Below are 26857 nucleotides of genomic sequence, written 5' to 3' on the forward strand. Positions count from 1 at the left end.
CATTTCTCCCACGTATCAAGCGTGTCTTCATGCATGAGAAGCTGTGTCTGGGCCGTTTGTCATGTCTGCTGATTCTTGTTCATGGTGTCATCTCCTGGTGTGCTTCGTTATTATTATTTTTTTTTACCAGGAACCATTCTTGTCCTTTAAAAACTTTTTGTGGAAATGAAAATACCTTTCTCCAGAAAAGCTCTGGGTTGGGTTTGGACAGCTATTTGGATACACAGTCAATCCTGTTCCCTCCCAAGCGAAGTCTGCAATGTGAAATACCCTGAAACACCCAGATGATGCAAATCCAGGCTAAGTTCTGTGAAAAAAAAAAAAAAAAACTAGTCTGTGGCCATAATATTTCATAACTTTTTTCCTTTCCTTTTTAAAAACCTCTTCTTCACTCAGTACCAGAAGTCTTGCCCTGGCCGGATGGCTCAGTGAGTTGGAGCATCATCCCGCATGCACACACGCACAGGAGGCTGCGGGTTCGATTCCAGTCTCCAAAGACATATTGACATCTCTTAAGACCCGCTGCCACCCTCTCTTCGTTCTTGTGGGTTTCTGTCTTTTCTGTTGCTTTGCTGTCATTTAGTGAAGTTTCAAGAAGGAGAGGAAATAAATATCAATTTTCCGATTTTAATCAGAAGTCTATGCATGCAGTCCAGCCTGGGTTTTGTGCATTGTCACGGAGGGAATGGGGCGCATCGAAGATGAGCCAGCTGCTTGTTTGAAAGGTTAGCATTTCGGTGACTGGGGGAATGGCGCGTGGGGTGAGGACGGACTCGGGGAGGGAGCCCGGGAGGTCTGTGGGGAGAATGGTTGAGGAGCTAGCAGGGAGACACGGGGGCAGGCTTCTCACTCAGCTGCAGCAGGACGGAGACGACAAGGTAGAGGGCGCAGACAGTCTGAGCCTCAGGGTCGCAGCCCACATCCCGGGGCTGCTCACCCAGCTCCTGCTCCAGGACAGACTTCACCCCGCCGGACTGTGAAAGCTAGAAACATAGACATGCGTGTAAGAAACGGCTAATGCTTGGCCACACGCCCTAATCCCGGGCCCGTGGCAGACACAGTAATCCATCACGGCGCTCTTTCCTGCAGAGCCTGGAGCGCCCGACACTCGCTCTACAGAGTGACAGGTCCTGCAAACCAATCAGTGTTGTCGCTTACGTTGGTGCCACCTGCCGACCTGGGACTAACAGGTTTACAACCCCCTCTCTTGCCCATCCCTAACTGTCCTGGAAACTGCATGTGCAGGAGACTGCTACGCACCAGTGGGCTGGACATGAGCTGACAGAGAACCATGAAGTCAGAAGGGACAGAATCCTGGGACTCCTGGCCCCCTTGAGAGCACAGGCATTCACTGCTACCAAGAGCCTGGCCCCCAGCCCAGGCCCCCAGCCCAGGGTCTCTTACCTGGTCCTTCAACAGGGGCAGGGTCCCCTTCTTCAGGGTCTCGGCCACAAGCTCCCTCTCCTCAGACAGCTCTGAGAGTGAAATAAGAGGGCAGTTGGCAGAAAGGAGAGGCACAGAGTAGGACTGGACTTCAGTGTCTGATCGGCCCCAAGACAAGCATCAGGGGAGGTCCCAGGGAGCTCCTGGGAGTGCTGCACGGAGTTACTCCAAACGGGCTCCCGCTGGGGCTCCTGCCCCTTCCCTCTCAGCCTGCAGGAGGTCGGAGACCACGCCAAGGGGCAAGAGAAGACAGTCCCTCAGTCCCGGCCCGGGAAAGATGCCTAGTTTCTGAATGTGATGGTTCACTCCTCAACAGAGGCAGAGGCAATGTGTGCCACCTTACTCCTAAGGCGTGGTGCCTGCAGGCTCCTCTGCTCCGCATTTCCTCCCATCCACTTGCGTTTCGTCCCCTCCCACACGAGCACCCATCCGGACCCCTCCTCACCCTGCAAGGCATCCAGGAAATCCAGAATGGCTTCTACGCGTGCCTCCGCCAAGATCCCAGCAGCATTAAACAGGCTACTGATGACGGGATCTGCTGGGCCCTCCATCTGTAGCTCCCCGGAGACCAGGACCTCAGACACCTACAGCCAGGGGCCGGCCGGGAGATGGGAGATGAGCACTTGTCCCGCTGGCGCAGACTGTCTGCCTCATGCCAGCTGCCCTCCCCGCGGGCTCCTCCCCCCTCTCCACCCTGGTTCTGTCTTGGGCCCCTTACCCTTTCATCTAGAGCCTGCAGCTCCTCATCTGACGTGAGGCACTTCGTGAGGCAGCTCAGCACGTCTTCTCGCTCCTTTTCGGTCAGATCCTGGAGGCCCCCCACTGCGCCCTGCACCTTCTCCTCCATGTTTCTGAAATCCTCCAAGCTCAAGGACTTTCCTGTGGAGGCAGCAAGTAAGAACCCAACCTATCCGACCCAACGAACTCCATTCCCAAGGCCCCTCAAGGCCCCATTCTTTGTCTGTTTCTCTTCAGGGGACCGAGTCTGCACCTTCCCCTCTTCTAGTCTTCTTCCCAGACGCCCACCGTCACCGCTTCCTGCTGACCCCACTTCCATCTCCCTAGCTCACCCCCAGTCTGGCCCCAACCCCAGATTCTCCTCCACCGCCAGGAAAGCAAAACTTATTGAGTCCTCGCCGTTCAAAGTGCAGCCTTTAGACCACACCGGTTGGAGGGAGGATTTAGATGAAGTCAGAGCAGTGTCTCCTAGCCTTGACCGTGCATGAGAATCACCGGGGGAGCGATGTAAAACACCCTGATGTCCAGGCCCCACCCCTAGATCAATTCAATCAGAATTTCTGGAGGTGGGACTCAGGCATCACTGGGTTTTTGTTTTCTGTGTTTGTTTTAGATAGTCCATAATTTGTTTATTCATTCACCTGTTGATAGATGTTTGCCTGTTACAAATAAAACTGCTATGGACATCGGTGTTCAAGGCTTTGTATGGATATGTGTTTCCTAGAGTTGCCGTAACAAATGACCACCAGTGCAGTGGATTAAAACAACACAAATTATCTCATGGTCCTTGGGGTCAGAAGTCCCCAGATGGTTTCCACTGGGCTGGAATCAAGGTGTCAGCACATTTGCATTCCTTCAGAGGAAGTCACTAGTTTCAAGGTTCCCCCACGTGATGTCTTGATGTCTGTCCAGCCAGCGAGAACCGTGTTTAGAGGAGACAGTTGCAACCTCCAGACTAAACGTGAAACCTTCTTTGGGCCCTGTCCTCCCTTTCTGCCCTCAACTGCCCCCTCACACACACACACACACACACACACACACACACACACTCAGTGCTGGAGGCCAGAGGGCTCAAGGGTAAGGGGGTGCAACCACCCTGAACATAGCTGGCTGCCGTCCTTACCTAAGCAAGAGGAGTCACCATCTTCCTCTGCAAAGAAAGGAAAAGTCATCTCAGAGAGAGTTTAGGTCACCTCCAGCCCCCGGTGGACACTGTCTTCCCAGGGATGGAGGTTGTTGTTCCTGGACCCTGAGCCCTCCCTGCCCACGCCAAGGAGCCTGTGTCCTCATCCCCGTGTGAACACGACCAAGCACTGTATTTGCAGACCCACGCCCACATCCTCAGACACAGGCAGCCGTAGGGTTACTCCCTGATGATGGAAAGAAACAGAAGCCCAGAGAGGGCGCAGCGGCCCCGAGTCCTCAGCAAACTCGTGTCAGAGCAGCGAGTGGAATCTGTCTCCCGACTCCTCCCTCGTGGCACTTAAAAACGACAGGGACTCACTCTTCTGAGCTAGCAGGACCTTGCCGAGACTGAACCTGTAACTGCTACCACTTCTAGCAGTTTCTTGAATTTTCACCCACATCCAGTCCTCTTTCTACCCTTTCCCAAGGCCTCCCAGGCAGTACAGTTCTTCTGGGATCCAGGGAAGGACACTGAAATTCCAGAGGCAGCCACATTCAGAATCACAGGGACCTTCTGGTCTAACCCATTCATTTTAAAGTCGGGAAAACCACAGCTCAGGAGGCTATAGAGCTAATGAGTGGGAGAGTCGGGACTGATCTCCGAGGCTGTGTGACTCCCCAGTCCAGTGCCCCTTTGACAGCCAGTGCTATCTTGTGAGAAGGGGTCACATAATTCAAATGTGCCTCCTGGGGCCAATAAGGTTTCAGTGAGGGCTGTGACCCCTCGACCCAGCACACTGACCCACACAAAGCAACTCAAAGTCAGAGCCTGGAAATGCTAGGCCGGCGCACAATCCAACCTGCTTCTCCAACAGCCACGTCATTCTCCTGCCCTAACCACAGTCCCCACCGCCCGCGCATCCTATTGCATTCCTAGCCTCCATAATCCTGTATTTCCCAGCCACTTGTAATTTGTGATCCTCTTTTTAAAAACCGTATCCTTGCTTATTCTGGAATGAGGGGCAGGAAGTACAGAAGCTCACTCACCTTCTGGAAAGGATTTTGTTTTTCCGGAGAAACAAATGTCTAAACCAACACAAGGGGGCGGGGGGTGGGGTGGGGTGGGGGGAGAAAGAGACCAGTTATCAGAAAGGCCAGGTTTCTCTAAGATCCTCCCGCGAGTCTCTCCCCAATCCTCACATCCTGCCCTCCACCCAAATAAATAAATAAATAAATACCGGGGGAGAGATGGGAGTTAACACCTTTTGGAAAGGATCATGTGTCATGTGTCATGATGGAGGGGACCCTTGGTCCAGCAGAGTCTGAGCAAGGATCCTCGGTCCTTCCCAGTCTTGAACCCTCTCTCTTCCTCCCTGACGAACATCTTCAAGCTCAGCAGAGCCCTCCCTGCCCCGCAGGCTGACACGGAGCCTGGCTGAATCCATCCCCGCTGCACTTGGGTGTCAGCGCCCCTCGCCCACCTTGTCCCCACCAGGCCTTGCTTACTCATCCTTTCCGTGCTGGGGAAGACGAGCTGCTTGACTCGATAGCCCAGGACCAGATTTGGGGGGATGGTTACTGCCCTTTGGTGCTAGGAAAAAGGAGCTCACGTTCATTGATTCATAGGTGCTTTACATAGTTATCTTGCCTGATCTCCCAAACAACCCTAGGAGGGAGAGATGTCATGCCCATTTTACAGACGAGAGAACTGAGTCCCAGCATCAGTAGGTGAGGCAGTATCACAACTAGAAACTAGCAGAGCTGAAATTTGACCCCACATCTGAGCTCCAAACACACGTTGCTTCCACTCTGCACTCAACCAATGTTCACTGAGGACACATTGCGTCCCAGGCGCTCTGGCCCTTGCCCTCCTTCCGACCCCTTGGAAAGGGAGGCAGATGACGAATATGCAAAAACCCCATGTCATGATGAACCGTGGGGAGCACTAAGAAGGAGATGAACACAGGGTGTCGTCGCCAGAGGCTACCGGGGAGAAACTCAGCGATGCCACACACACCTTCTCGAGCAAGAAGAGAAGCGCAAGAAGGCCCAGGAGCAGGCAGGTCTGCTCTGGGAGGCCTGGGGGAAGAGCGAAAGGGCCTGGCGTCTGGTCTGGCAGCGCTCCGGCCTGCAGCAGGTGGGCGCCGGCTGGCTCTCTCCCCAGTCCCTGTTCCCCAGGACCCTGACCTTGCGTTCACACTTCAGACCACAGAAGTCCAACTGGCTCAGAAACGCATATTGCCGTTCACTCTTCAGGGTTTCCTTCCTCGTGGTCTGCAGAGTCTCTGTCACCAGATACAGGTCCTCTCTCCTCGTTTGTATCGACAGAAACGAAGCGGGGAGTTTTCTCTTCAGCTTCCTGCGGGGGGAGTGTGGGGGGCAAGAGGTCAGGATGTAGGGGCCCCCCCTTCCCAGTGACCTTTTTCACTCTCCATCAGCTAGTTCCTATTTGAGATTAAGTGCTCCTGAGGCTGGAAAACCAAGGCTCACAGCACGCCCATCCTGGTGCACTTTACCCACCGTGGGGGCAAGAGGGCGCGGAGTGGAAAGGGACCTCGCTGACATTTTTGGAGGAGGGTGCTACACGGCAGGCCCCTCCACATGCCATCGCATTCCCCGCTGGCTGCAACCCTATGACGGAGCCAGGATTGCACCCATTTTTCACATTAGGAAATTGAGGCTTAGAGGCAGGTTCTGAAGGGTCCAAGGTCGCACAGATAATACGTGGAGAGCTGGGATTCAAAAGCTGCCCTGCATGAGTCCAGAGCATGTGCCCCTCCCGCGGCACCGAGATAGGCGCCCGCCCAGCCCACAGCGCCCTCTCCTCTGAGAAGGGGCTCCAGCTCCTCGAACGGGTCCCTGGGGCCTGGATGTAATTTCCACCTGTGGGCTCCGGGAGGCATCTCTGATTCCATTAGGAGATTCATTTTGTGACTAAAAACAGCCTGAAAGAGCTCCTGGTATTTGCAGCCGGAGACCCTCCAAGAAGACCCACAGCTGTGCCCCTGCTGACCTTCCCCTGCCCAGCTGGCGCCCTGCCCAGCTGGCGCCCTGCCCCCAGCTCCACTGCACACACCCCTCGGCCTCACCCTGGAAGCAACGGGCCTTCCAGAAAAAAACCAGGCTCCCTTAGAAAAGTTCCAGAGACTCCTCCCCAGCAATATTATGGTGGGAAGAGGTCGTTCAAAAGACCAGAAAAGTTTCACTGGAAGTCTTTCCTTTTTTTAATGAAAAAGGAAAAACAAAGGCATCCACCCCTTCAGGGAGGGCTAGCCCGAGAGAACCCTGGGGCCCCTTTCCCTGAGTTGCCCCACACCGACCACCAATCCCGGCCGTGGAGGAAAACACCAGCACCTGCCACAGAACAACTGCGGGGGGCGTGCCGGTGACGCCCCTTTAAGTCCCTGAGAAGCATCTCAACTATCAGAACCTCTGTGGCACTTGATCGGTGCCACCCGGGTTGTCAGGGGCGGTGGCACCTTCTGTGCAGGGGTGTTCTGCAAGGGTGCTCTGAGCTCACGGTGCCTCCCTTCGGCTGCCTGACCGAGTACCTGCTGGGGATGCACATGGAGTTAGCAACGTCAGTTCCAGGTCTCAAGTCATGCCTGGTCCAGGGAAGGAGAGGGGCGTGGAAACCTTCGGCTTGCCACAAAGCAGAGTGAAATAAACACAAAATACAGATTTGGGCAACTCAGGATAGAAAAATAGACGAGAGTGGCACCTTGAAACCAGCAGGTTTTGGTCCAAGCCAGAGAGCTCAGTCACCCTGGAGGGCAGCAGGGATGTGAGTGAACTGGGGGCATCAGAAGGAGGTTTCCCGGGGGCTGATCCTGGAAGAATGAGACAGCTTCCCGACGGCGGAGAAGAGGAAGGCGGCATGCTCGAGTCAAGGCCTGGGTTGGGGCTGCGGGAGGGCGGGTGCTGGGAGTAGGCAGTGAGGCTGCCCCCGCCTCAGGTGCCCTTGGTGCCCAAAATGGGCTTCTCCTTCTCCTTCTCCCCACTGCTGCCTACCTCCAGCCTCACCTGTTCTCAAGGGACTCCAGGTATTGCTGGGATATCCTGGACCCCGACATCGTGATGCTTTGCTCATGGGACCCATGGAAGCCCCCTTCGATTGTTATTTGTTTGGGCAATTTCACTGTCAACGTCCCAGCGCAGTCCACCATATCCACAACTTGGAACTTGGCCTTTTGACCTGAAGGGAAAAGGGGGAAGATCACGCTGATCTATGAATTTCCAGAGGAAAATGCATTTTGGAACTGGTGAGACGTGGCAGAACTGGAAATAGTGCCTGAAATCCATCCTGGGTATGTATGTGACACTCATGTCTCACGATGCATGTGTTTCTTGAGCAACGTAAAAGTTTGCATGTGCTTTGTCAGAGAGAAAAGACAAATCAAACCTTATGCATACAGCCCTGACTGGTGTGGCTTACTGGATGGAGTGCTGGCCTGTGAACCTAGGGTGGCTGGTTCGATTCCCAGTTGGGGCACATGACTGGGTTGCGGGGCCAGGTCCCCAAGAGAGGGCATGTGAAAGGCAACCACACATTGATGTTTCTCTCCCTCTCTCTCCCTCCCTTCCCCTCTCTCTAAAAAATAAAGAAATAAAATTTTTTAGACAAAGCCCCTTTTTTAAAGATTTTTATTTATTTACTTTCAGAGAGGGAAGGGAGGGAGGGAAACATCAATGTGCGGTTGCTGGGGGTCATGGCCTGCAACCCAGGCATGTGCCCTGACTGGGAATCGAACCTGCAATGCTTTGGTTTGCAGCCCGCACTCAATCCACTGAACTACGTCAGCCAGGGCTAAAAAAAAAATCTTTTTTTAAAAAGCCTTATGCACACAAAGCTTACAGCATGGAAGAGGGGTTAAAAGACTAATTTTATAGCAGAGAAACGTGATGAACTCAGCCAGGTGAGCAAGATAAACATCAGTAGCGAAAGGCACGTTGACGCTACGTACCCTTGATAGGCTGCAATGGGAATGGTACCTCACCTCCGTGGTGTCCATCCCCACACCCACGGACGGTTACCTCAGTCTAACCATCAGACAAGTTCCAATGGAGAGGCACCCTACAATTATGCCTGACCAGTACTCCTGGAAACGGCCAAGGTCCTCAAAAACAAGAGAAGTCTGAGAGATTGTCACAGCCGAGAGGAGCCTAAGGAGACAGGAGGACCAAAGGGAACGTGGTCCCTTGGATGGGGTCCTGGGCCAGGAGAGGGACATCAGGTAAACAAGATAGCCCCAGTGAAGAATGGCCTTTAGACAATAAAGACAAACACACGAAAAACTCCTATGTATACTTTAACAACACCATCCACACCAGGGAGTTAAAAATAAACAAGTAACCCATTTGGAAAGGGAGCAGGCCAACTGGCTAAAAACCAATTCAAATGACCGATTCACTCCCCCCTGCCTCTGAACGGTTAATGCAAACAGATAGACTTTCCCTTAAAGGAAGTTAAACTGACTCAGTCAAATTTTTATGGTCACGGCAACATGCCCTAGTCCTGTTTTAACGTGTTTTCTGGTTTTCGGTGAACGGTCATCTGGCAAACTGATTGAGAGCCAGCTTTCAGTAAATCGGCTCCTGGCAATGGGCTTTTCAGAGAGTTGACGGAGGGCCTTTGAAAAATACTCATCTAAAAGTTTCCTAAAGCCCCTTGCTTGCTTAATTAAATTCCGACACGAAAACCCCCGCCACCTCCGACGCATCTGAGCACTGTTCCTGGTCGCAGAACGGCAGAGCCCGGCACGCGGCAGGTGCTCTAAAGCCATTCAGGGGCACCGGCAGGATCCCTCTCCAGCTCGCGATGAGCCCCTGATGGGCCGTAGCCGGAGGTCTGAGCTGTAAAACTGCTCTGCATGAGGTGCGAGACAATGATACGAGTCTCCATGTGAGGGCTCGGTAACACTCACCCTGGGACTCCTCAAACCCCCCCAAAACCAAGAACAGCTAAGCGTGGAAGTGGGAGATGCAACAGACTCCTTCCTCTATGAATCCCCTCAAGGCCTCGGGGAGTTCTGCTCATCAGCCACTCGGTCATGACCTCTGGAGAACACGGAGGGACAATACTAGCTGCCACAGCAGAATGACAGGGGCGAACTTTTATTGAGTGTTCCTTCTGTGCAGCCACTCTGGTAAGGGTTTACGTAATTTGTTTCATTCGATTCTTACAACAGTCTGCTTGAGTTGACAGAGGAGAAAACTTGGTCAGAGGTCACCCAGCTGGTAAGCGGCAGAGCCAGGCTTAGAAACCAGAAGGCCCCCAGCCCTAAAGCCTGCTAAGAAAAGACGTCTGGCCCTGGCTGGTATGGCTCAGTGGACTGAGTGCTGGCCTGCGAACCAAAGGGTCACCGGTTTGATTCCCAGTCAGGGCACATGCCTGGGTTGTGGGCCAGGTCCCCAGTAGGCAACTACACATTGATGCTTTTCTCCCTCTCTCTTTCCTCTGTCTAAAAATAAAATCTTTATTTTAAAAAAGCCCTCCATTTATTCAGTCACTTCAATAATAAACATAAACACAGGAGATGACATCAGCTGATTTTAAAACAAATTATTTACAAAGGGAAAAAATGGGGAAGGGAACCCGGACCAGTGTGGCTCAGTTGGTTGGGCGTTGTTGGGCAAAGTGAAAGGTCACTGGTTCGATTCCCGTGGAAGCACATACCTGGCCACACATGAGAGGTAATGGATCGGGGTTTCTCTCCCTCTCTTTCTCCCTCCCTTCCCCTCTCTCTAAAAATAAATAAATGAAATATATATTTTTAAAAACTGGCGCTAAGTTATCTTTCCAAAAAGCAAGGGGCAGGAAAGGAAAACTATTTAGGAATAGTTTCCAAGCAAAATAAATTTCCACACCCCTCACCCCCTTCTCCCATGCAGCTCCTCTGGGCATTTCTTAAACCGAGGTGCGTGGACGTGTTCGCACGAATTCCACAGTGTCCCTGTTGACTGGCTGGCTCGCCTGCTGGCGCTGGGGAGTGGAGGGAGGGGTGCAGCAGGAGGGAGCCCAGTCTCCCGGCTGGCCGTCCCTCACGCACCTCATACTGACCTGCGAGCCCGGAATCCAGCGCATCGAACTGCTCCTCGCCATCCAGTGGCTCCAGTATGTCCTCCACGGTGAGGTCCGTACCGTGGTAACGGGGTCTGAACAAACCTGCCTTCCCCCTCACCAGATGTGAGCAATGAAACCTGTCGGCGTCGACGATGCTCCTGACTTCGATCATATCGCCTCCCGCATCCATCTCGTGGACCACCGCTTTGGTGATTGTCTCAAATACGCTGGGCATTGTGCCTGGGCCAGCTGGAAGAGGGAAGGCCACTTCGGTCTGGGGGATGTGAGTTCAGGTTTTTAAGTCTACCTTCGGCAGCTTGGAGTCAAGGAAGATGCCAAAGCTCTAGGACAACCAGGACTTGGGATTATTTGCCTTCCTGTTTCTAGAAGGCGAGGTGGTCTCTACACACTAAGGAGGGGTGACCGCCACAAATGCCGGGGTTCTCCTCTGCCCGCCCCCCGCAGGAGCCCTTCTGGAGGAAGGATGGAGCAGGGAATGTCCCACGTGGAGAGTGAGCACTGCCTTCTGTGTCTCCCATGGCAGAGCTGCTCCCTCGCCCGGGGGGTCAGCGAGGGGAGGGGAAGCAGGCCCACCATCCCCTGGCCAGGCCCTCGCTAGTGCTGATGAAGACGGGACCCCGGAGCGGGTGGGGGCACGGTGGCCAGGCCTCACGTTATGGACCCTGACTGACTACTTCTTCCTGTGGCTCTGGCTCCCAGGCCTCCCTCCCTTGCTGTACTCTGCAAGGCAGTGGCATGGGTGCCCCTACCAACCGTTTCCCAACAAGATGGTGGTGAGTCGGCCTCAGGAGGAAACAAGAGAGAAAGGATGGAGTGCCCAGGTGGCCTGGAGCTGGGCACCTCTGGGTCCTGTCTCCTCGGTTTCTGGTCGCCTTCTGAAGGGCCCCCTTGCACTTGGTAAAATAAGATGAATCCCAAAGTGCCAGCGGAGCTTCTCCTCCCACCCGCTCTCCCCTTCACCCTCTCCTGGTCTGCGGCTGGCCCCTGGCCCGCCGGGTCTCGCTGCCCCGTGGGAGCCTCCACGGGCCCATGGCCGGTCTGGTCTGCCCCGGCTGCTCCTTCCCCGCTGCCTTTCGGCTGCAGCTCTGTCCCCACAGCATCAGACCTTTCGTTCTCTCCTACCTCCAGACGCCCCTTACTCTGTCCCTTTCCTGTCAGCCGCTTGGCAGTTCCTTTCCTTTGAGATCTCCTTCCCTTTCCTCGGGCTCCTCCGCTTCCCTCCCGGCACCAGGCCTCCCTCCCAAGCTCCCCCATCTCACCTCTGACCACCTCCCCTTAGGTCCCTTCAGAAGGCCCGGGCACCTGCTCATGCTCCCTCTTCTGTCCCTGCCCCAACCACGGTGTCCTACTCTCAACTCAGGCCCAACTTGGAAGCCCTTCTGGATGCCCGGAAAGGCGGTGCCCAGGGCCCACGGGCCCCCACCCCGGGCCCGCCCACCTCTTCTCTGTCCTCAGCTGCTCACCAGAAGTGCGGGTTGTGAAAACCCCCTCTGTAAGATCTCCGCACCGTTCCTGGCCACTGTGACCCAGGAAGCTCTAGCAAGGGAATCGAAAGGAACTGGAAAATTGGGTAGGGCCAGGTGCCCCACCTCCCGGACCTTTAGATAAGCTACGTTATGGCTGGGCCAGGGGCAGGTAAGGCCAGAGGTAAGAAACTCGTTCCTCCTTTGGAGCCCAGCGAGCGACTGGCATGTCTGTATCTCTACCTGATACGTATTCTAGGTGAGGAAGTGAGTCTGGGCCAGGGAACGGTGCAGGACCAGGCACCCGAGGCCACGCAACCTGGGGAGTTTGGAACAGAGACATGGAACATGAGTGGGTACCAACCGTGCACCGGCAGGCCTCGGCCACGGCTGTGTCCAGCACGGGAGAGCGCTCTAGCGAGAACCAGCCGCCCCCAACGCCACGCCCCTGCGGCAACACTGACGACTCAGACAGTGTCAGCAGCAGGGACGGCTGAGTCGGTGTGGAGGACCCTCAGGAAGGTGCCACCCCGTCTTCTTCACCCACCTCCTTTGCCAGGGAGAGACCTCTGGCTCCACCCCTCGGTCGGAAATAGCCACCCAAGGGAGCCTGACCAATGAGGGGGGGCCCTGCCTCCCTCAGTTCCGACAGAACGTTTCAGGAGACGATGATGGCAGTAGTAGCAGGAATAATACTAACATGACTACTGTGTACTGAGTGTTTACGACATGCCAGGCATCGGGCTAATCCTCACGATAACCCCGAGAGGTATTACCTTTACACAATAGAGGAAGGAACTGAAGCTCAGAGAAGTAACTTGCCAAGGCTGCAAAGCCAGTAAGTGGCAGAGCTGGAACCCGAACCCAGACTATTGTTGGTGTGTCCCGGGCCCTCCCTGACTGCACTTTTACAGGTCCGTGGAAGGCCCCAGGGCACCCCCACCTCTAGGACTGGCCCGGGGTGGGGGGGCTGCCTTTCTCCTCCCAGGGCTGTGCAGGCCTCCCTCAGAGGCGGGCAGAGGGTGGAGGTGGCAGGTGGACTTGGGCAGAGATCCCGCATTCTTCCTGACACTTACTCCAGGGACGCTGGGACGCTGGACCGGGGCCAGAGGGGAACCCAGGCTGCCGCGGGCAGCTCCCCTCCCCCCACCGCGGGACTTTGTCCCCATCCTGGGAAGAGCAGATGACTGCTGTGTGCTCGGAACACAGTGAATTGCAGGGAACCTCAGAGGTCAGAGTTCAGAGAGACTAAGAATTCCCTCACCGAAGGACTCCACCCCCTCTAGCTAGGTAAGCCTGAGTAAGTCCTGGGGGTACCTCTTCCCCTCCCACTCATGCTTGTGTCGGGGAGAAAAAAGCATAAAGATCCCTGAAGAAAGGCCAGGAGGAGAGGCAGCCCTCCCGGAGTGGGAGGACTGGGGAAAGGCATTCAGAGCAAAGGACTGGGCACCCCTAGGGACTCCAGCTTCAATTATGAGGCCACTGCTGGACTGACCTCCTCCCTGGCCATGACATAAGCCATCTGTCTGCCAGCCCAGCCCATGGAGCCCAGAGGTGGAAGTTCTTTCGGGGGTCGGAACAGCCAGGAAGTCCAAGGGCAGAATCCTGCTCTCCGCCTGCGGCTGCTTCTGTCCCACAGAGCTGCCCTGCTCGGCTGGGGACAGCAGGAAGAGCAGCCGTCCCAGGGTCCCTTTCGATCTCCAGGCAGAGGGTGGCCCACACCCCTTCCCCTCACCCAGGGCCCCCCCAGGAAGCCGACGCCAGACTCGGGGGGACACAGGAACACACGGTCCTTTATTGTGTTTCTCAGAATGCTGTACAAAGGGAGTAAAAATCCTATTCACACTTTGCTTAGAAAGATTTTGAGGTGAAAGTTCCCTATGATACATGGGGTGGGGGTGGGGGGCCCAAGAGGCAGAAACCAGAGCCAGTGACCTCCCCTCGTCCCTCAGGGCCCTGGGAGGGGGTGCGGGCAGGCCTGCCTTTTCAGAGCACAGGCCCTCGTCGGACCGGGGAGGGAGAAGGCGGCCCCTCTCCAGCGAGCTCGGGCTCCTGCCCCACCGCTTCCCCTCTGGGTAAGGAGACGGCGCCTGCAGGCGACCCCTTGCTCTGTCCACCACCCTGCCCACCCAGCAGGGACTGTGCAGGGCTCTGCAGCCCACCAGCCGGTTCAGGGGTGGCCTGAATAGCCCCACGGGTGGCCCTGCCCCAACGCCTGTCTACACGGTGAAGGGCTGCGGAAGGGCGTCCCCGTGCATCATTTCTAACCCGGTTTCCCCCCGCCCCTCACACCACTGCAGAAGGCAGCGTCAAACCGGACCTGGGCTCCTAACGACTAACAGGCCTCCTACACCCACCTCCACCCGGCACACCAACCCAGGAGCTTCAAACCCGCAGCGGGCTCCCTCCCTACTACCACCACCACCACCGTGCTGGGGGGGTAAATCCACTCTCCAAGCCTGCCCCCTCCCCGACTACCTCCCAAAGGACAAGGCTGGGTCTGGCCTGTGCCCCCACCCGCCCTCCCTCACACCAATCTCTGCTGCTCCATGACTCCCTTTTTCTGAGTCTCAACTCACCATCCCCACCCCTTCTCCACCCCCTTCCCGCCTCCACCAGGGCAGGATGGCAGCAGCCGTGGCCCCTCACCTCTGGGACCTTGCCATCCACACGCAGCCCCACCACCCCTCTGCTTACCCTCCCCCACCCCACTCCCCGGGTGGGGGTGCCGTAGGGGGAGCTGCCAAAAGCACGAGGCTTCGACTACACGGTTCTCCACCCGGAGGGACACGGTGCCGCCCTGCACTGCCTTGCACACGTACAAGCGCACGCTGAGGGTTGTCCTCACACTTCGGACCAAAGTGACACGACAGAGAAGCTGTACCGCCCCTCGCAGGGGTTAAAGTGCTTCAGTGGTCTGAGGCCGGGCAAGCGAGCAGGGGGGTCCCCTGGCCGCCTGTCCCGACCTCACAGGTCCGTGTTCAGCCTGGGAGCCCAGCCCATCCATGACCACCCCACGGAGTCTCTATCCCAAAGGCAAAAGAAACAAGATCCAAAAATCAGAAGGGTCAGAGCCCAGGGGGAAGGGGCCGGGGTGGGCAGGTCCCACCCCAACCCCACTACAAGCTACTTCAAGTCAGCTACTGGGGGGAGAGAGGGGAGAACCGGGGCCCAGAGGCCCCACCCCTGTCTCGGGCAGTCTCCAGAGGCTCCTCCGCCTTCAGCCACACTGCGTGCGTGGGCTCCTGTCCCTCTCCCGCCATCCATCTGCGCAGGGGAAGGAGCTGCCCCCTCAGTATTTATTGATTCCGAAGATCCGGACTCCATGGAGCTGCGGCAGCTTGGGGATGAGCACGCTCATCAAAGACACGGTGTTGAGGATGAAATGGATCTGGTCGTACTTGGTGTAGAAGCTGGTGAGGAAGTACCTGGCGGAAAAGGTGAGGGAGAGGCGTAAGGCTCCGCCTGGAGGACCCCCTCTCCTCCCTCTCTCCCTGGGCGAGGAGAGGCAAATTCTCCACAGCTGAGAAGCTATGGGAAAGGCCCCCAAGCAGATATAGGTGGCAACATCTGCCCGGAAAGAGACACCCTCCCGGCCCAGTCCCCTTGCTCTACCTCCCGCCTGTGGGCCTACCCCACCGGCGGGAAGGAAGCCCCTGCTGAAGAAAACTCGGCCGGGGGGCATGAAGCCCGAGCCCAGCACGTGGCCAGAGGTGCTCCACCTTCCCTTCCTGTCCTCGCTCCTACGCCAAGAGCCAAACTGGGGAGGCATCTAGGCCTGGGGGGGCCTCAGGGCGCCCCGGGCCGTGGCCTGCCTGCTGGCGTCCTCCCTCCTGGCGTCCTCCCTCCGCCCAAGGCACTCACAGCACGATGGGTGTGATGGTCAGGAACTTCCGAGACGCCGTGAACTGAACCCCGTAGTCCATCTGCTCCCAGTGGGTCAGCAGCCTGGCCTTGCCCTGGTCCGGGGTCTCGAAGGGCGTGCCCTTCACTGTGTGCAGGAAGATGTACATGCCCTGGGAGGAGGGGCCTTCATTAGAGCACGCAAAAGGCCCTCCCGCTCAGCTCCTCCGCCTGGTCCCAGAAGCGGGCTCCGGGTGGTGCGGAGCCTCCCTCTGGCTGGCAGAGGCACGCGGGCTGGAGGTCAGGCCTGACCAAGGAGACACACGGGAGCAGGCAGTGGAGAACCGCCCTCCAGCCGCACGGTAGCCTCCCTGTGCCAGCTGGGAGGGGGCAGGCTGACGGGAAGGAACCAGGCCCCTGCCTGCCCACCGAGAGAGCGTGGGTAGCAAGCAGGTGGTGAAGGAGCAGAGAGGCGAGAGTCAAAGGTGGTTTGGGATCCTAACTGGGGAAAAGGGCGTTTCTGTGCCAGGCTAGGCACCTGAGTCCTGGGAACGCTCTGGGACCCCTCGTTCAGCTCGCAGTGGCTCATCTCCCAGGTCCACAAGCTACCCCACCCTGGACAGATAAGGGCAAATCTGCCGATTTTAGTCCTCTTCCTGGAGGGCACAGGGCTGGAACCCAGAAAGGGGAGTAGGGCGGAGAGGAGAGCTGGGTCCGGACTCTGGTGACAGATGCTGTCAGCACGTCCCCCCTGACTCCTCACCCACGCCTGGGGGGCTCCTCCTACTCCTCAGGCCCACCAGGGCGGCCCGCACGGTCAGGGCGGGCAGCAGACGGGCCCTCACCATGTTGTGGATGAGGTTGGTGAGGGTCCAGACCACGGGGACGCTCACGAAGGGGATGCTGAGCAGCACGACGTGCAGCAGCCCGATGGCCAGCACGTAGGAGAGCCAGATGCCGCGGCTGTTCATCACCCGGGTGTTGGGGTTCACCTCACTGTGAGCCGTGCCCACGTTCATCCTGCCGCCCCTCCGCTGCCGCTGCTCTGCAAACAAGCAGCACAGGTGAGACAGGTCGCGCCACTTTCCCTGCCCCCTCACACCCTCCACATCCTGCGGGAGGGAGGTTCTGCTCTCCCCAGGAACTCCGGCCAGTTCTGCTGTTTTGATTCACACACAGAGAGGCCAGAGCATGTCCACGTGGACTGAACTCTATTCACTTCCCAGTGCTGGGCCGGGAGAAACACCACACATCACCCAATCGGAACAGTGCCCTTCCAGGCCAACTGCCTGGGTGTACAGATCAAGAAGCTTCCAGCCCCAGAGCAAAGAAACCATGGCCCCTCCTCCAGTCTCCTCCTCCAGGGCATTCCCAGCAGTGCCCTCTGCCCAGAAAGCCCAGGGAAGGGGAGAAGAGGCCCGTCCTCTAAGAAACACTCAGCATAACCCCTGCAGGATGGTCTCACTGAGGACTGATATAAGACATCTGCCCCTCCCCTGCGTTCCCCATCAGAAGGAATAAAAGGAGGTGGCACCTGCTAGGAGAGCAGCGGATGAAGTGTTCGGCGGGGTCATTGCTTCTACCCACCTCCCCTAGTTCTCCAGTCCTGGGTCTGCACCCATACAGACCCAGGAGGACGGAGGACAGGAGGAGGGAGGGAGGGAAGAAACGAGAAAACAACGCGCTAGGACAACCTTTGCTCCGACCTGGAAGCCTCCCTCTTAGTGACAAAAAAACAACCAATCCAGATGTTTTATCCAATTGGCAACAATTCTGGCTAACCCTCGTGATGCCACCTACTCTGCTGCCAAACCACCAGGGCCCTTTCCCCACCAGAGGAGAGGTGAGGGCAGAGAACACGGCCAACATCTACAGCTCCCTCGGTAGCTGGAGCCCAAATCAACACACTCCTCCCGAGGTCACAGAACCATACCTGTGGCCTCCCTCTGTGCCCCTTTCCCCGCTGCCCCACTCACCCTCACCTCCGTCTCCTTTCCCAGCACCTGTTTCCAGGGGTCAGTAGCACCATGACTTCCCCTGCCCATCTCCCACGGCGGAAACATGCAGCATGAGGCACGAGAACTGCCCTTGATGCCCAGGAAACAATGCAACCCAGGTGCATTCCTGGATGCAGGCAAGGGAGGGTTGTGCAGTCCCTTGTCCAGAGCTTGGCTGCCCCCAGATCCCTAAGGGCCCTGTGACCAGCAGGAGCTGGGAACAGATGGTGCCTTTGTACTGGCTCGCCTCCTGAGCTGAGGGAAGGTCTTCCATGACAAAGACCCTAATAGGTCATCACCATGGTAACAACCCCATCTTTCCTAGGAACACAGAAAGGGGTCCCAGATGGAGGTATCCCAAAAGGCCACCTCCCTCACCCTGCTGCAACGAACCCCCTCAGACTCAGTTGCTACTTGTCTCTGACGAGGATCACAGCCAAACCTGTGCGGGCACCAGAATTCTCGAGAACCAGTTCCTTAGTTCCAGGATGGTGGCAACAAGTGTGCTCTTCTCAGACAGCTCGATGGTCAGGGACCTCAGAGGAAACGTGGCACACGCCACACTCCCCCAACACACAAACACACGTGAGATGACCCAGGGTGCACCCTAGAAGGGATGCTCTTGGGGCCCATCAGCTCAGCCCATTACGCTGGATAATTGGGCCCAACCGAAACCCAGGGCACTAGGAAACCGGGACTGGCTCCATTGTTTACCTTCCCAGGGGCTTCAGTTACACTCACACAGCTCCTGGGAACCTACTATGCAAAAGCCTCCACCTCAGGGTGCGGGGCAGGGAGGGGGGCGCTGGCTAGGAACTGAGGGCTCTGCAGGACTTACTACTGAGTAAGGAGAGAGAAACTGTTCCCCTGGTTGACCAGAAGCTGCTGCCTGTCCCCACTTCTCCCTAACCTAGACGTGCAGAGGGTAGAAGCAGAGACCTCCAGCGCTCCCTGGTATTTTGTCCAGGAGTACCAGGAGCCTTGCTGAACCCCAGATCCTTCCACCCTCCTTCCTGACTGAAACAGGCACCCAAGGAAGCCCAATGAGTCCAGGAGGAGCCTACACTTAGGATCTGCCGCCCCGCAAAGCTCCTTCCTGAGCCTGAACACTAATTGACCTGAGAGCAGAAATCCCGAGAGACACCTCCCTCCACCCCCAAAGAGACAGACCAGATCAATAAACTAAGAAAAAGATCGGCATCCAGAAAGCACTCTTGAGCTTTTGTGTGACTAAGGGTACATTTCACTTCCATTAGTAAAATAACCCACTGCCCCTCACTCGGGAGAGACCCGCGGAGAAGCAGCTGGCAGAGGTAAAGCAAGTCTACAGCAGCCGGGGCTGAAAAGTTCTCAGGCCGTAAGCTGGCGGGCGGCTGCCTGTGCCAGTCCCTGATGTGGTTTCATAACCTGCCTCAAACCAGAGCCTGCAGCTACTCTGTTCTGTTAACTACTTTCTTGCTGGTAGCTCTCTCCTACTCCTACCCTCCCTTCCCCCTGACTCCACGCACAAATATCCCTGCCCAGCGTGTCTGTTAGACACCTAAGCCAAAGCCACAGTGCGTTCCAGGCCACATTGGGCAGTCCCAGGGCAGCAGCCAGGTGAGCGATTATCATTCTCTCCCCCAAACAGAGTCAGCCCTTTAAGCGACGAACCTTTTCCCCTCTGGGTGACGGGCACGAAACAGCCAAGCCTGCAACTGGACCCCAACGTGGAGTCCCTGGCAGCAGGCCACAATGCCATTTTCATTCTGTCCACCTCTCGAACTGCTGGGCCACGGTAGTTGACCTCTTAGCTCTGGCCCTGCCTCCTGGACTCCAGAAGGCGGTGGAAATGGAGAGAAGGCCAGTTATGGGGAGAACCCCCACCAGCCAGAGAAAAAGGTGAAGCGAAGAGACCAAGTCCTCAGTACTGTTGGGGTTTTGTGAGTGAGACCTCAAGCCGAAAGGAAGCCGAAGGGGAGCAATCTCGCACTCGGAGACTGGCCAGGTCCGGGGCCTCAACCCCACCTCCACGCGTTCACCCAGCCCTGGAAGCGGCCAACCTTCCCCCAACCCCCAAAGCCAAGCCGCTCCCAGCCCCTCACCCCCAGCCCGAGCTCGAGCTATCCCCCTGACGCTCCACCTCCCGCCTCCGATCTAATTTACCCCTTCGGGTATCCCTCCGACCGACGCACGCCCCCACCTCCGCTCACCATGCCCTGGTGCCCTCCAGCCTGGGGCGCCTCCCCTGCAGCTCCCACCTCCATTCTCGCCCCACCTCTAGCCCTAGGAGATCCCTGTTCGCCCAACAAGAGCCCGCTCGTTCGGACTCACCGTGCGGTTCCGGAGGTCTAGGGCCCTCGAGGGCCCGGGAGAGGTGCCCGGAGGCGGGGGCCGCTGCAGCTAAAGCAGCTGTAACAACGCGCGGCGGTAGCCACCCCGCTGGCAGCTCCGGCCGAATCAGCGCCCCGCGCCGGCCCCCATGACGTCACCTTCCAGCGCCAGTCTGCCCTATGCCTCCTGGGAGTTGTAGTTTCTCCCCACCCACGGTCAGGCCCGCCCGCCGCCTCCTGGGACTTGTAGTTGCCCCCTTCCTCCCCCGCACCCCTCCACCCCACACACTCACACCGCACCCGTGCGCCCTACTCCGCCCCAGGGCTCACTGGGCCTCTCGGAAGTTTCAATAGGATCTGTTACTGTCAGATAGTATTGCTTTGGTGCGTAGCAACTACTTTGGCATCCTCACGCCCTACAAGTACAGTGTACACTTGCCCCATTTTGCAGATGAGGAAACTTAGAGTTTTAATGAACTTGCTATAGGTCCCTGCTGTGTCCCAACTTGGGCCGGAACCCAGAATTTGACCTCAGGTCAGAGTTTTTCAATTTCACCTCGCTGCCTCCACCCTGGCCCCGGAGTGGCTCCTGAATACGACTAGCCCAGCCATTTGTCCTTTGGAAGCGGGCTTTCCCGAAGATGGTAACAATGAGAGTTTGGAGAACAGAGAAAGTGGACTGTGGGCAGCATTTGTCCAGAGCCTTTTTACTCAGTTACACCTGAGTCAGGCCAGCCTGGGCCAGGCCACATCCTTGGCCTTCCCACATGAAACGTGAGAAGAGGATGCATGTCTTCGGAAGATCCCTCGAAGAATAGTTAGGACCCTGAATTCCAGTCCCAGGTCAGCATGTGGTGGCTCCGGTGGGGAGCTCCACCTCTCTGGTCTGCAGCTTTCCAGTCGCGTTCTCTAAAGGCAAGGGCACAGATTTTACTGCCGGGTAGAGGTAGCAGACGCTCCTTTGCCAGCAAATAACTCGTCTCAGTCTCTAGCTCCACTCTTGTGAAACCCCACCTCCAAGGTTGTGCGAATTCAGAAGGACGTGTATAAAGCACCTGTGGCATCGTAGGAAGCTATTTCAGTAAGAGGCTAAACTAAATGGCTCTTGAGTTCTCCTGAGTCACCAAGAGGGCCTCGTCTGAGTAGTTTCCATTGGCCCCACCCAGTTTCTCTCTAAGTCCACTCCGTGCGTGGCGGGGCTGGACTAGCAGGATTAGATGATGTCATGACACGCCAAACTGAGTGGCTGTAAACACACACGGAAATGGATGTCAGGGGATAGAAGTGAGAAGGCTGGCCCAGGGAGCCTGGGGAACACCCCTTTCGGACCTGCCTCCCCACCCCCCCAAGAGGGCTGCCAGGAAACAGATGTCTCAAACCTAGAGTGGGGCCCTGGGGGGCATCTAGTGGACACCAAGCAAGGGGATATCTGAAGCGCTCAGAGCAGGAGAACAGGCAGCTTCTCGAATATTTCCGGTGTCAGTGGCCCTAGACTGAATAATCACCCCAGAACCTGAAAAAGTTCTTCCTTGTGTCCTACAGAAGTTTCTCCCAGTTCAAAGAGGCCCCCTATAGGCAGCCTTGTGAAGACATAAGCAAAGCAAACAGCTGAGTGTTGTCCTTCCCACAGACACTTCCACGGCATTGAAACAGGGGGTGGGGGAGAAATCTCTCTTTTTTTCCAAAGTGAGCCTCCTTGAGTCCTTTGACTTCTCTCTGGGATCCTTCCATCCTCCATCAAGTTGATGGAGCTGTCTGGATCCTTCCCAGTTTCCTCACGTCTCCGTGGAGTTCACTGACCCAGACTGGATCCACATCTCAAATAAGGTTCTGACTAATGCAGTCTAACGGAGAGAGCGCTGGCCAAGCCGTGCCCTATTAATAACTCCTGTTATCGAGGGTTTGTTTCTTTTTCCACGGCTGGGAATGAACGGAGTTCTGACTCACTCTGGGTTGGTGGTAAATCGTGGATCACTTTCTGCTTAATGAAGCCTGAGTCCCTGTCATCGCCCTTCTCTTTCTCTAGCTCTCTGCCCTCATAATCACCATGTCTTCCCCAGACATCCTTGAGCCGTGAGCACACCTGAGTACGGTTCAGAATGAGGGGCAGCAGCCCGGTGCAGTGCTGGGGAACACACAGCCCCTTGGACGAGCCATTGGGAATAGGTGCCAAGAGGCTGAAAATCATCTGGGCCCCAGATCCGTGAGTGCATTTCTGGCAGCGTAGTTCCGGGAAGTGCACCTGTGTACCTAACTATTTGTGAGGATGTTCGTTCCAGCATTAATTACGATAGTGGAAAACCAAAAGCAATCTAAATGCCCAAGAAAAAAATATTATGGTCTAGCCACTGGATGGAATAGTATGAAGCCATAGAGTAAATGGTTGTGAAAACTATGCGGCAGTGTGGGAAAATGCTAGGCTACATGAAAAAAGCAGGGGTAAAAATAGCATGAGCATTCCCCAGGGCTGCAGTCAACAGAATCTAGAAAAAGGAAGACTTGAACAAACACCCAAGCCCCTTAACCTAAATTGGAAGAAAAAAAGGAGAGGGAGAGATTTACAGATTAAAATAAATTCAGCAACATACTTTTATATATATAATAATCTTATTTATTTATTTTTAGGGAGAGGGGAAGGGAGGGAGAAAGAGAGGGAGAGAAACATCCATGCGTGGTTGCCTCTCACATGCCCCCTACTGGGGACCTAGCCGGCAACCCAGGCGTGTGCCCTGACTGGGAATTGAACCAGCAGTCTTTTTGGTTCGCAGGCTGGCACTCATCCACTGAGCCACACCAGCCAGGGTGGTGTTGCCTTTCACAAACCTATTCCACACTTAAATGATATTTGTGCATCTACTTTATTAGGATGTGGAAATTCAACAAAATGAAACCAGATCTGGTATTAGGATGGAGGGATTTGGGGTGATTTTTTTCATTCTCTGGTTTTAAACCCTGCATACCATGAGGCTATTTTACATGTTTTGTGAAATGCATTTGTGTTTTGAAAGCACAGTGAGCCGTTTTCACAGGCTCTCCTTGCCCTCTGCACGTGCTGCCTTTGTCCGCTGAGGTAGCTGCGTTGCCCAGCCTTGGGGCGTGTCCATCAGACAGGGTGACGTGGCCTCTGCTTGCCACAGATACACCCGTGTGGGCAGAGATAGCAAACACGGGTGGGGATAAGCTGGGAACACATTCCAGGGTGACTGGCAGTGGTGAGAAGTGAGGAGGTGGGGTGTAAGAAACAGAGCCCCTTCCCCCGACCTCCGGGGGGGGGCGCAAAATGGCACCCCTCCACTCTTACTACCTCCTACCCCCTTTCGGTTCATTCCTGCTCCCTCTCTGCCCTCTGCCCCTTCCTGGGCAGAGATGTTGAGTTGACCCCCAGAGCAAGTGCAAGGAAGAGAAAAACTTTGCTGGCAGTTGTGTTTTTGTCTGGGTGGAGGCACGCAGGTGTGTGGTGGCAGTGGGGGGTGGGGGTCGTGCAGCTAAGCAGCTGCAGCTATGCTCAGCAGCTAAGCACTGAGCGAGATCTACTGAGCGGGTGGGAGACAGCGGGAGGCGCACAGCATCGCCAGCAGGCACTCCATCTCCTCCCCTCGCCCAGCCCTGCCTGTGGTTGGCTATTTTGGGCTGCAGAGGAAAAGGGCTGGGCCGGCCAGGGTCTCCAGGGCTGGAGCCAAGGTCTGGGAGCCAGAACCTCCCTCTGAGAACCAAGATGAGATTGTTCTTTAGGGGCCCCTGAAACAGCATTGTCTTTGATCTGGATAATTGATCTTTTCTCCCATGGGGAGCGGGTGGGGGAAAGCAGTTTAGAAAACTTAATATTACAGCCCTGACCAGTGTGGCTCAGTGGGTTGGGCGTCATCTCCAAAAGGAAAATGTTGCTGGTTCGGTTCCCAGTCAGGGCACGTGCCTAGGCTGCGGATCTGGTCCCAGCTGGGGGCCGTGGTGGAGGATGCATACAGGAGACAACCGATAGATGTATCTCTCTCACGTCAGTGTTTGTCTCCCGCTCTTTCTCCCTCCCTTCCCCTCTCTCTAGAAATAAATAAGTAAATTTTTAAAAAACATAATATTCCAGATCCAAGAGACAATTCGAATGAAAACAGAAGCTTCCATAAAAGACCCCCTGCTGCCCGTCCCGTTGTGTGACCACCCCCAGCAGAGCCTGCCTGTCTGGAAGTTCTGGGTGGCCCCACTGGGACCGCCTTCTTCCCCGGCCTGACACCAGCTCCTCCTTCCGTGACAACCTCAGCTGCCGCTACTGAGCACTTGCTGTGTGCCATGTAGTGGGGAAAGGCTTCGCGTGTATACACTCTATGAATCTTTACAACAGCCCGGTGAAGGAGGCATTTTTATTACCCCCACTTTACAAATGAGAAACTGCAGTACAGAGGGTTTACATAGATGGCCCAAGGTCACACAACTGGGAAATGCCATTTCTCCCAAAAAGCCATTCCTGGATGGATACCCCCCTCTCCTATGTGTCCCTTATGTTTCCATGGACGCCTTATACAGACTTCTCTCCTGCCCTGGGGGCGCCGTATTTGTTACCCACTACGCACCCACTTCCCCCGGCAGGGTGCTCACCCCACCGTCTTACTCACACTCGTGCTTCCTGCACATGGTGGGCTCTCAGTAAACGTTCACTGAACCAGGTAACTCGCCCAAACACCCCAGACCGTAGCCACACTGTGCTCCACTCTCAGAACACACCTTGCTCTTTCTCACTCTTGTCTCAGCCTGTAATGCTTCTACTCTGATCCTTCTCCATCTGGTAGACTCCTGCTCGTCCCTCAAGGCCTAGCTCACCTGTCACTTTCTCTGTGAAGCCTCCCCCAGCTGTCCAGGCAGAGTCCGCCACTTTGTCCTCTGGGCTCCTCCGACCCCTGCAGACACCTCAGCTAGAGCCCGCCCCTATCCGGTGGCTGTGTTTGCGCACGCGTCCATCTTCCCCCATTGTCTGGGGCTGTTTTACTTCTCTCTGCATCCCCAAAGCCTAAGAGGCCCAGGAGGTGTGCACTGAACAGTTGAGAGAGCACATCCAAGGATGGAAGCATGAGGTGTACATGCATTGCCGTTTTCCACAAGGAACAAGAATAGCTGCCCCTCCTGCCTAAACTGCCCAGGACACTGGCATTAGATGCGTCCCTGGCTAACACAATCGGTAAAGTAGCTAGCCCTCCTCCTTTCCTTTCAACTACCCCCTCAATCCAGGATGGTCCCAGGGGCTTCCAACATCGGGCAGGTAGGGACCTGGAGGCTTGCTGAATTTCTTCCCTCCGAGGTCACATCTTTGGGGCATGGAGTTACTGCCCTCAAAGGGAGAAGCTACGATTCAGCCTGCCCAGCGTGGGGACCTGGCAGGCCCACCTCCCCGGGGCCTGAACTTGAGAGGCAGACCCTGCATGCCTCAGCCTCTTCCCCGCCTCATCGTCGTAGACACGTTGAACATCAGGCTTTAAGGGATCTCAGAGACAGTAAGATCCAGAGAACGAAAGGCCCAAGGGGGGTTGGGGAAAGCTGTGTAGCCAGTGGCACCAATGTCGGATGGCCTCAAGCCTGGCCCATGAGTTTTCCTACGCACCTCACAGCCATGGCGAAGAAAGGGACACCCAGTTCACGGCTCCTCCAGTCCCACACCCTGGCTTCCGCTCGGGCCCTCAGTATCCCCCCGCCCCGACTGTTGTTGCAACTGGTCTTTCTTCCACCAATACGCTCTCCACACAGCCAGCCAAGTGCCCCAAATATCAAAGATAATTTAAAAAACCCTTCTGTCCATCAGCTACTAAACCAAGCCCCAATTCTTACATGGTATGCAAGGCCGCAAGGACCTGGTCCCTCCCCAGGTTAACCATAACCTTTGCCACCGTCCCCCCCACGCTACCGTCTAGGAGAAGCCAAGCCTTCTCGTGCTCCTTTGCGCTTGCACGTACTCGGCTGTTCCGGCTGATGAACTCCGTCCCCCGTGTCACCCAGCTCAGATGTCCCTCCTTGGGGAAGCCTTCCCTGTTATCCTGGAAAAGTGAGTCTTATCAGATAAGAATGATCTCATCTGAAAGCAAACGAAAACACTAGGAGAGGAATGGCCCTGACCTAAGGAGGTTTTAAAAGTCCACCCCTGGAAATATGCCAAATTAATTTAATCACGATGTCTGTGGCGGACCTGGTAGACCCAGACGGCGGTAGTTTTCCAAACCTCCCATCCTCTGATGTGCAGCCACGTTGAGAAGCACCAAAGCAGGGGGTTATTTGTAATGAGTCCAGAGGTAGGCGGTTGCTAGGGTTGGTTGAGTGGTTCGGTGATATCCGGGCCAATGTCTCCATGATGCTCTTAACTTTTCCTTTCTGCCTGGTTGCCCCGAGGTCACAGATGGCCATAGTTGGCCCTCCGTGTCTAAGGCAGGGAGAAAGCTATAGGGAGAAGGGGGAGGGCCTAGCCCATTCTTTTTTATGAATGAATCAAAGGCTCTCCCAGAAACCCCTTCAGCAGACCTAGATATCATGGATCAGAATTGGGCCAGCCTCAGCTGCAGCAGAGGCTGGGAAAAGTGGGCAACAGGATTTCTAGTAAACGGAAAGGACCAGTCAGGCTCTGCCATGAAGGACTGAGGACATTGTTACCTCCAATTCTGTGTGTGTCATCAAGGACAGAGGTAAGGAATGGATACTGAAGGGTGACAAAATAGGCCACCCCCAAATATGCCATTTAGGCATAAGGATTGCGCTAAAGACACATTAAAAAAAAACAAAACAGACACAGAAGGGCATTTCAATCTCCTATTTTCTCCCAGAAACCAGGAGACAGAAACCGTCACGTGAAAGACGCTCTCTTTGTACTGGGAGACAAGA

The 26857-nt window shown here is 55.9% G+C and overlaps 2 protein-coding genes across 9 annotated transcripts; both read right to left on the reverse strand.

The window, feature by feature from the left end:
* Positions 1 to 613: 613 nt before the first annotated feature.
* GSDMB (gasdermin B) lies at positions 614 to 12427 on the reverse strand. Of its 4 annotated transcripts, none has more exons than XM_045837076.1 (11): positions 12218 to 12427; positions 10367 to 10618; positions 7330 to 7501; positions 5494 to 5665; positions 4813 to 4897; positions 4354 to 4392; positions 3305 to 3331; positions 2162 to 2322; positions 1889 to 2027; positions 1405 to 1475; positions 614 to 983 (listed from the first exon to the last, which is right to left on the reverse strand). In XM_045837076.1, the coding sequence occupies exons 2-11, from the start codon at positions 10602 to 10604 to the stop codon at positions 819 to 821; spliced, it is 1269 nt and encodes a 422-aa protein (XP_045693032.1). In that variant the 5' UTR covers positions 10605 to 10618; positions 12218 to 12427; the 3' UTR covers positions 614 to 818. The 4 variants fall into 4 exon arrangements, with proteins under 4 accessions (XP_045693032.1, XP_045693033.1, XP_045693034.1 ...); XM_045837077.1 differs by lacking the exon at positions 12218 to 12427 and adding an exon at positions 11854 to 11940; XM_045837078.1 differs by lacking the exon at positions 12218 to 12427 and adding an exon at positions 11854 to 11903 and having other exon boundaries at positions 10367 to 10712.
* Positions 12428 to 13626: 1199 nt separating this feature from the next.
* ORMDL3 (ORMDL sphingolipid biosynthesis regulator 3) lies at positions 13627 to 20142 on the reverse strand. 5 transcript variants are annotated; one of them, XM_045837424.1, is made up of 4 exons: positions 20007 to 20142; positions 16542 to 16741; positions 15718 to 15869; positions 13627 to 15281 (listed from the first exon to the last, which is right to left on the reverse strand). In XM_045837424.1, the coding sequence occupies exons 2-4, from the start codon at positions 16713 to 16715 to the stop codon at positions 15146 to 15148; spliced, it is 462 nt and encodes a 153-aa protein (XP_045693380.1). In that variant the 5' UTR covers positions 16716 to 16741; positions 20007 to 20142; the 3' UTR covers positions 13627 to 15145. The 5 variants fall into 5 exon arrangements, with proteins under 5 accessions (XP_045693380.1, XP_045693378.1, XP_045693376.1 ...); XM_045837422.1 differs by having other exon boundaries at positions 16542 to 16736; positions 20007 to 20137; XM_045837420.1 differs by lacking the exon at positions 20007 to 20142 and adding an exon at positions 19347 to 19476.
* Positions 20143 to 26857: the final 6715 nt, after the last annotated feature.

This window comes from Phyllostomus hastatus, unplaced genomic scaffold (genome assembly GCF_019186645.2).
Source record: "Phyllostomus hastatus isolate PE091 unplaced genomic scaffold, TTU_PhHast_1.1 phas_contig_210, whole genome shotgun sequence".
Classification (NCBI taxonomy): Eukaryota; Metazoa; Chordata; class Mammalia; order Chiroptera; family Phyllostomidae; genus Phyllostomus; species Phyllostomus hastatus.

What these genes read in the sequence shown, in the direction of transcription:
- GSDMB (XM_045837076.1), bottom strand. Translation starts at nt 10,604, where the DNA reads ATGCCCAGCGTATTTGAGACAATCACCAAAGCGGTGGTCCACGAGATG. An exon ending in TGGTGACTCCTCTTGCTTAG is followed by an intron (nt 2,323 to 3,304) that starts GTAAGGACGGCA and finishes CTGCCTCCACAG; the next exon opens with GAAAGTCCTTGAGCTTGGAG. An exon ending in TGCCCCTGTTGAAGGACCAG is followed by an intron (nt 984 to 1,404) that starts GTAAGAGACCCT and finishes CTATGTTTCTAG; the next exon opens with CTTTCACAGTCCGGCGGGGT.
- ORMDL3 (XM_045837420.1), bottom strand. Translation starts at nt 19,440, where the DNA reads ATGAAAATGGCATTGTGGCCTGCTGCCAGGGACTCCACGTTGGGGTCC. An exon ending in CGTCACCCAGAGGGGAAAAG is followed by an intron (nt 16,742 to 19,346) that starts GTTCGTCGCTTA and finishes GCTTGTTTGCAG; the next exon opens with AGCAGCGGCAGCGGAGGGGC. An exon ending in CCAACCTCATCCACAACATG is followed by an intron (nt 15,870 to 16,541) that starts GTGAGGGCCCGT and finishes CCCTCCTCCCAG; the next exon opens with GGCATGTACATCTTCCTGCA.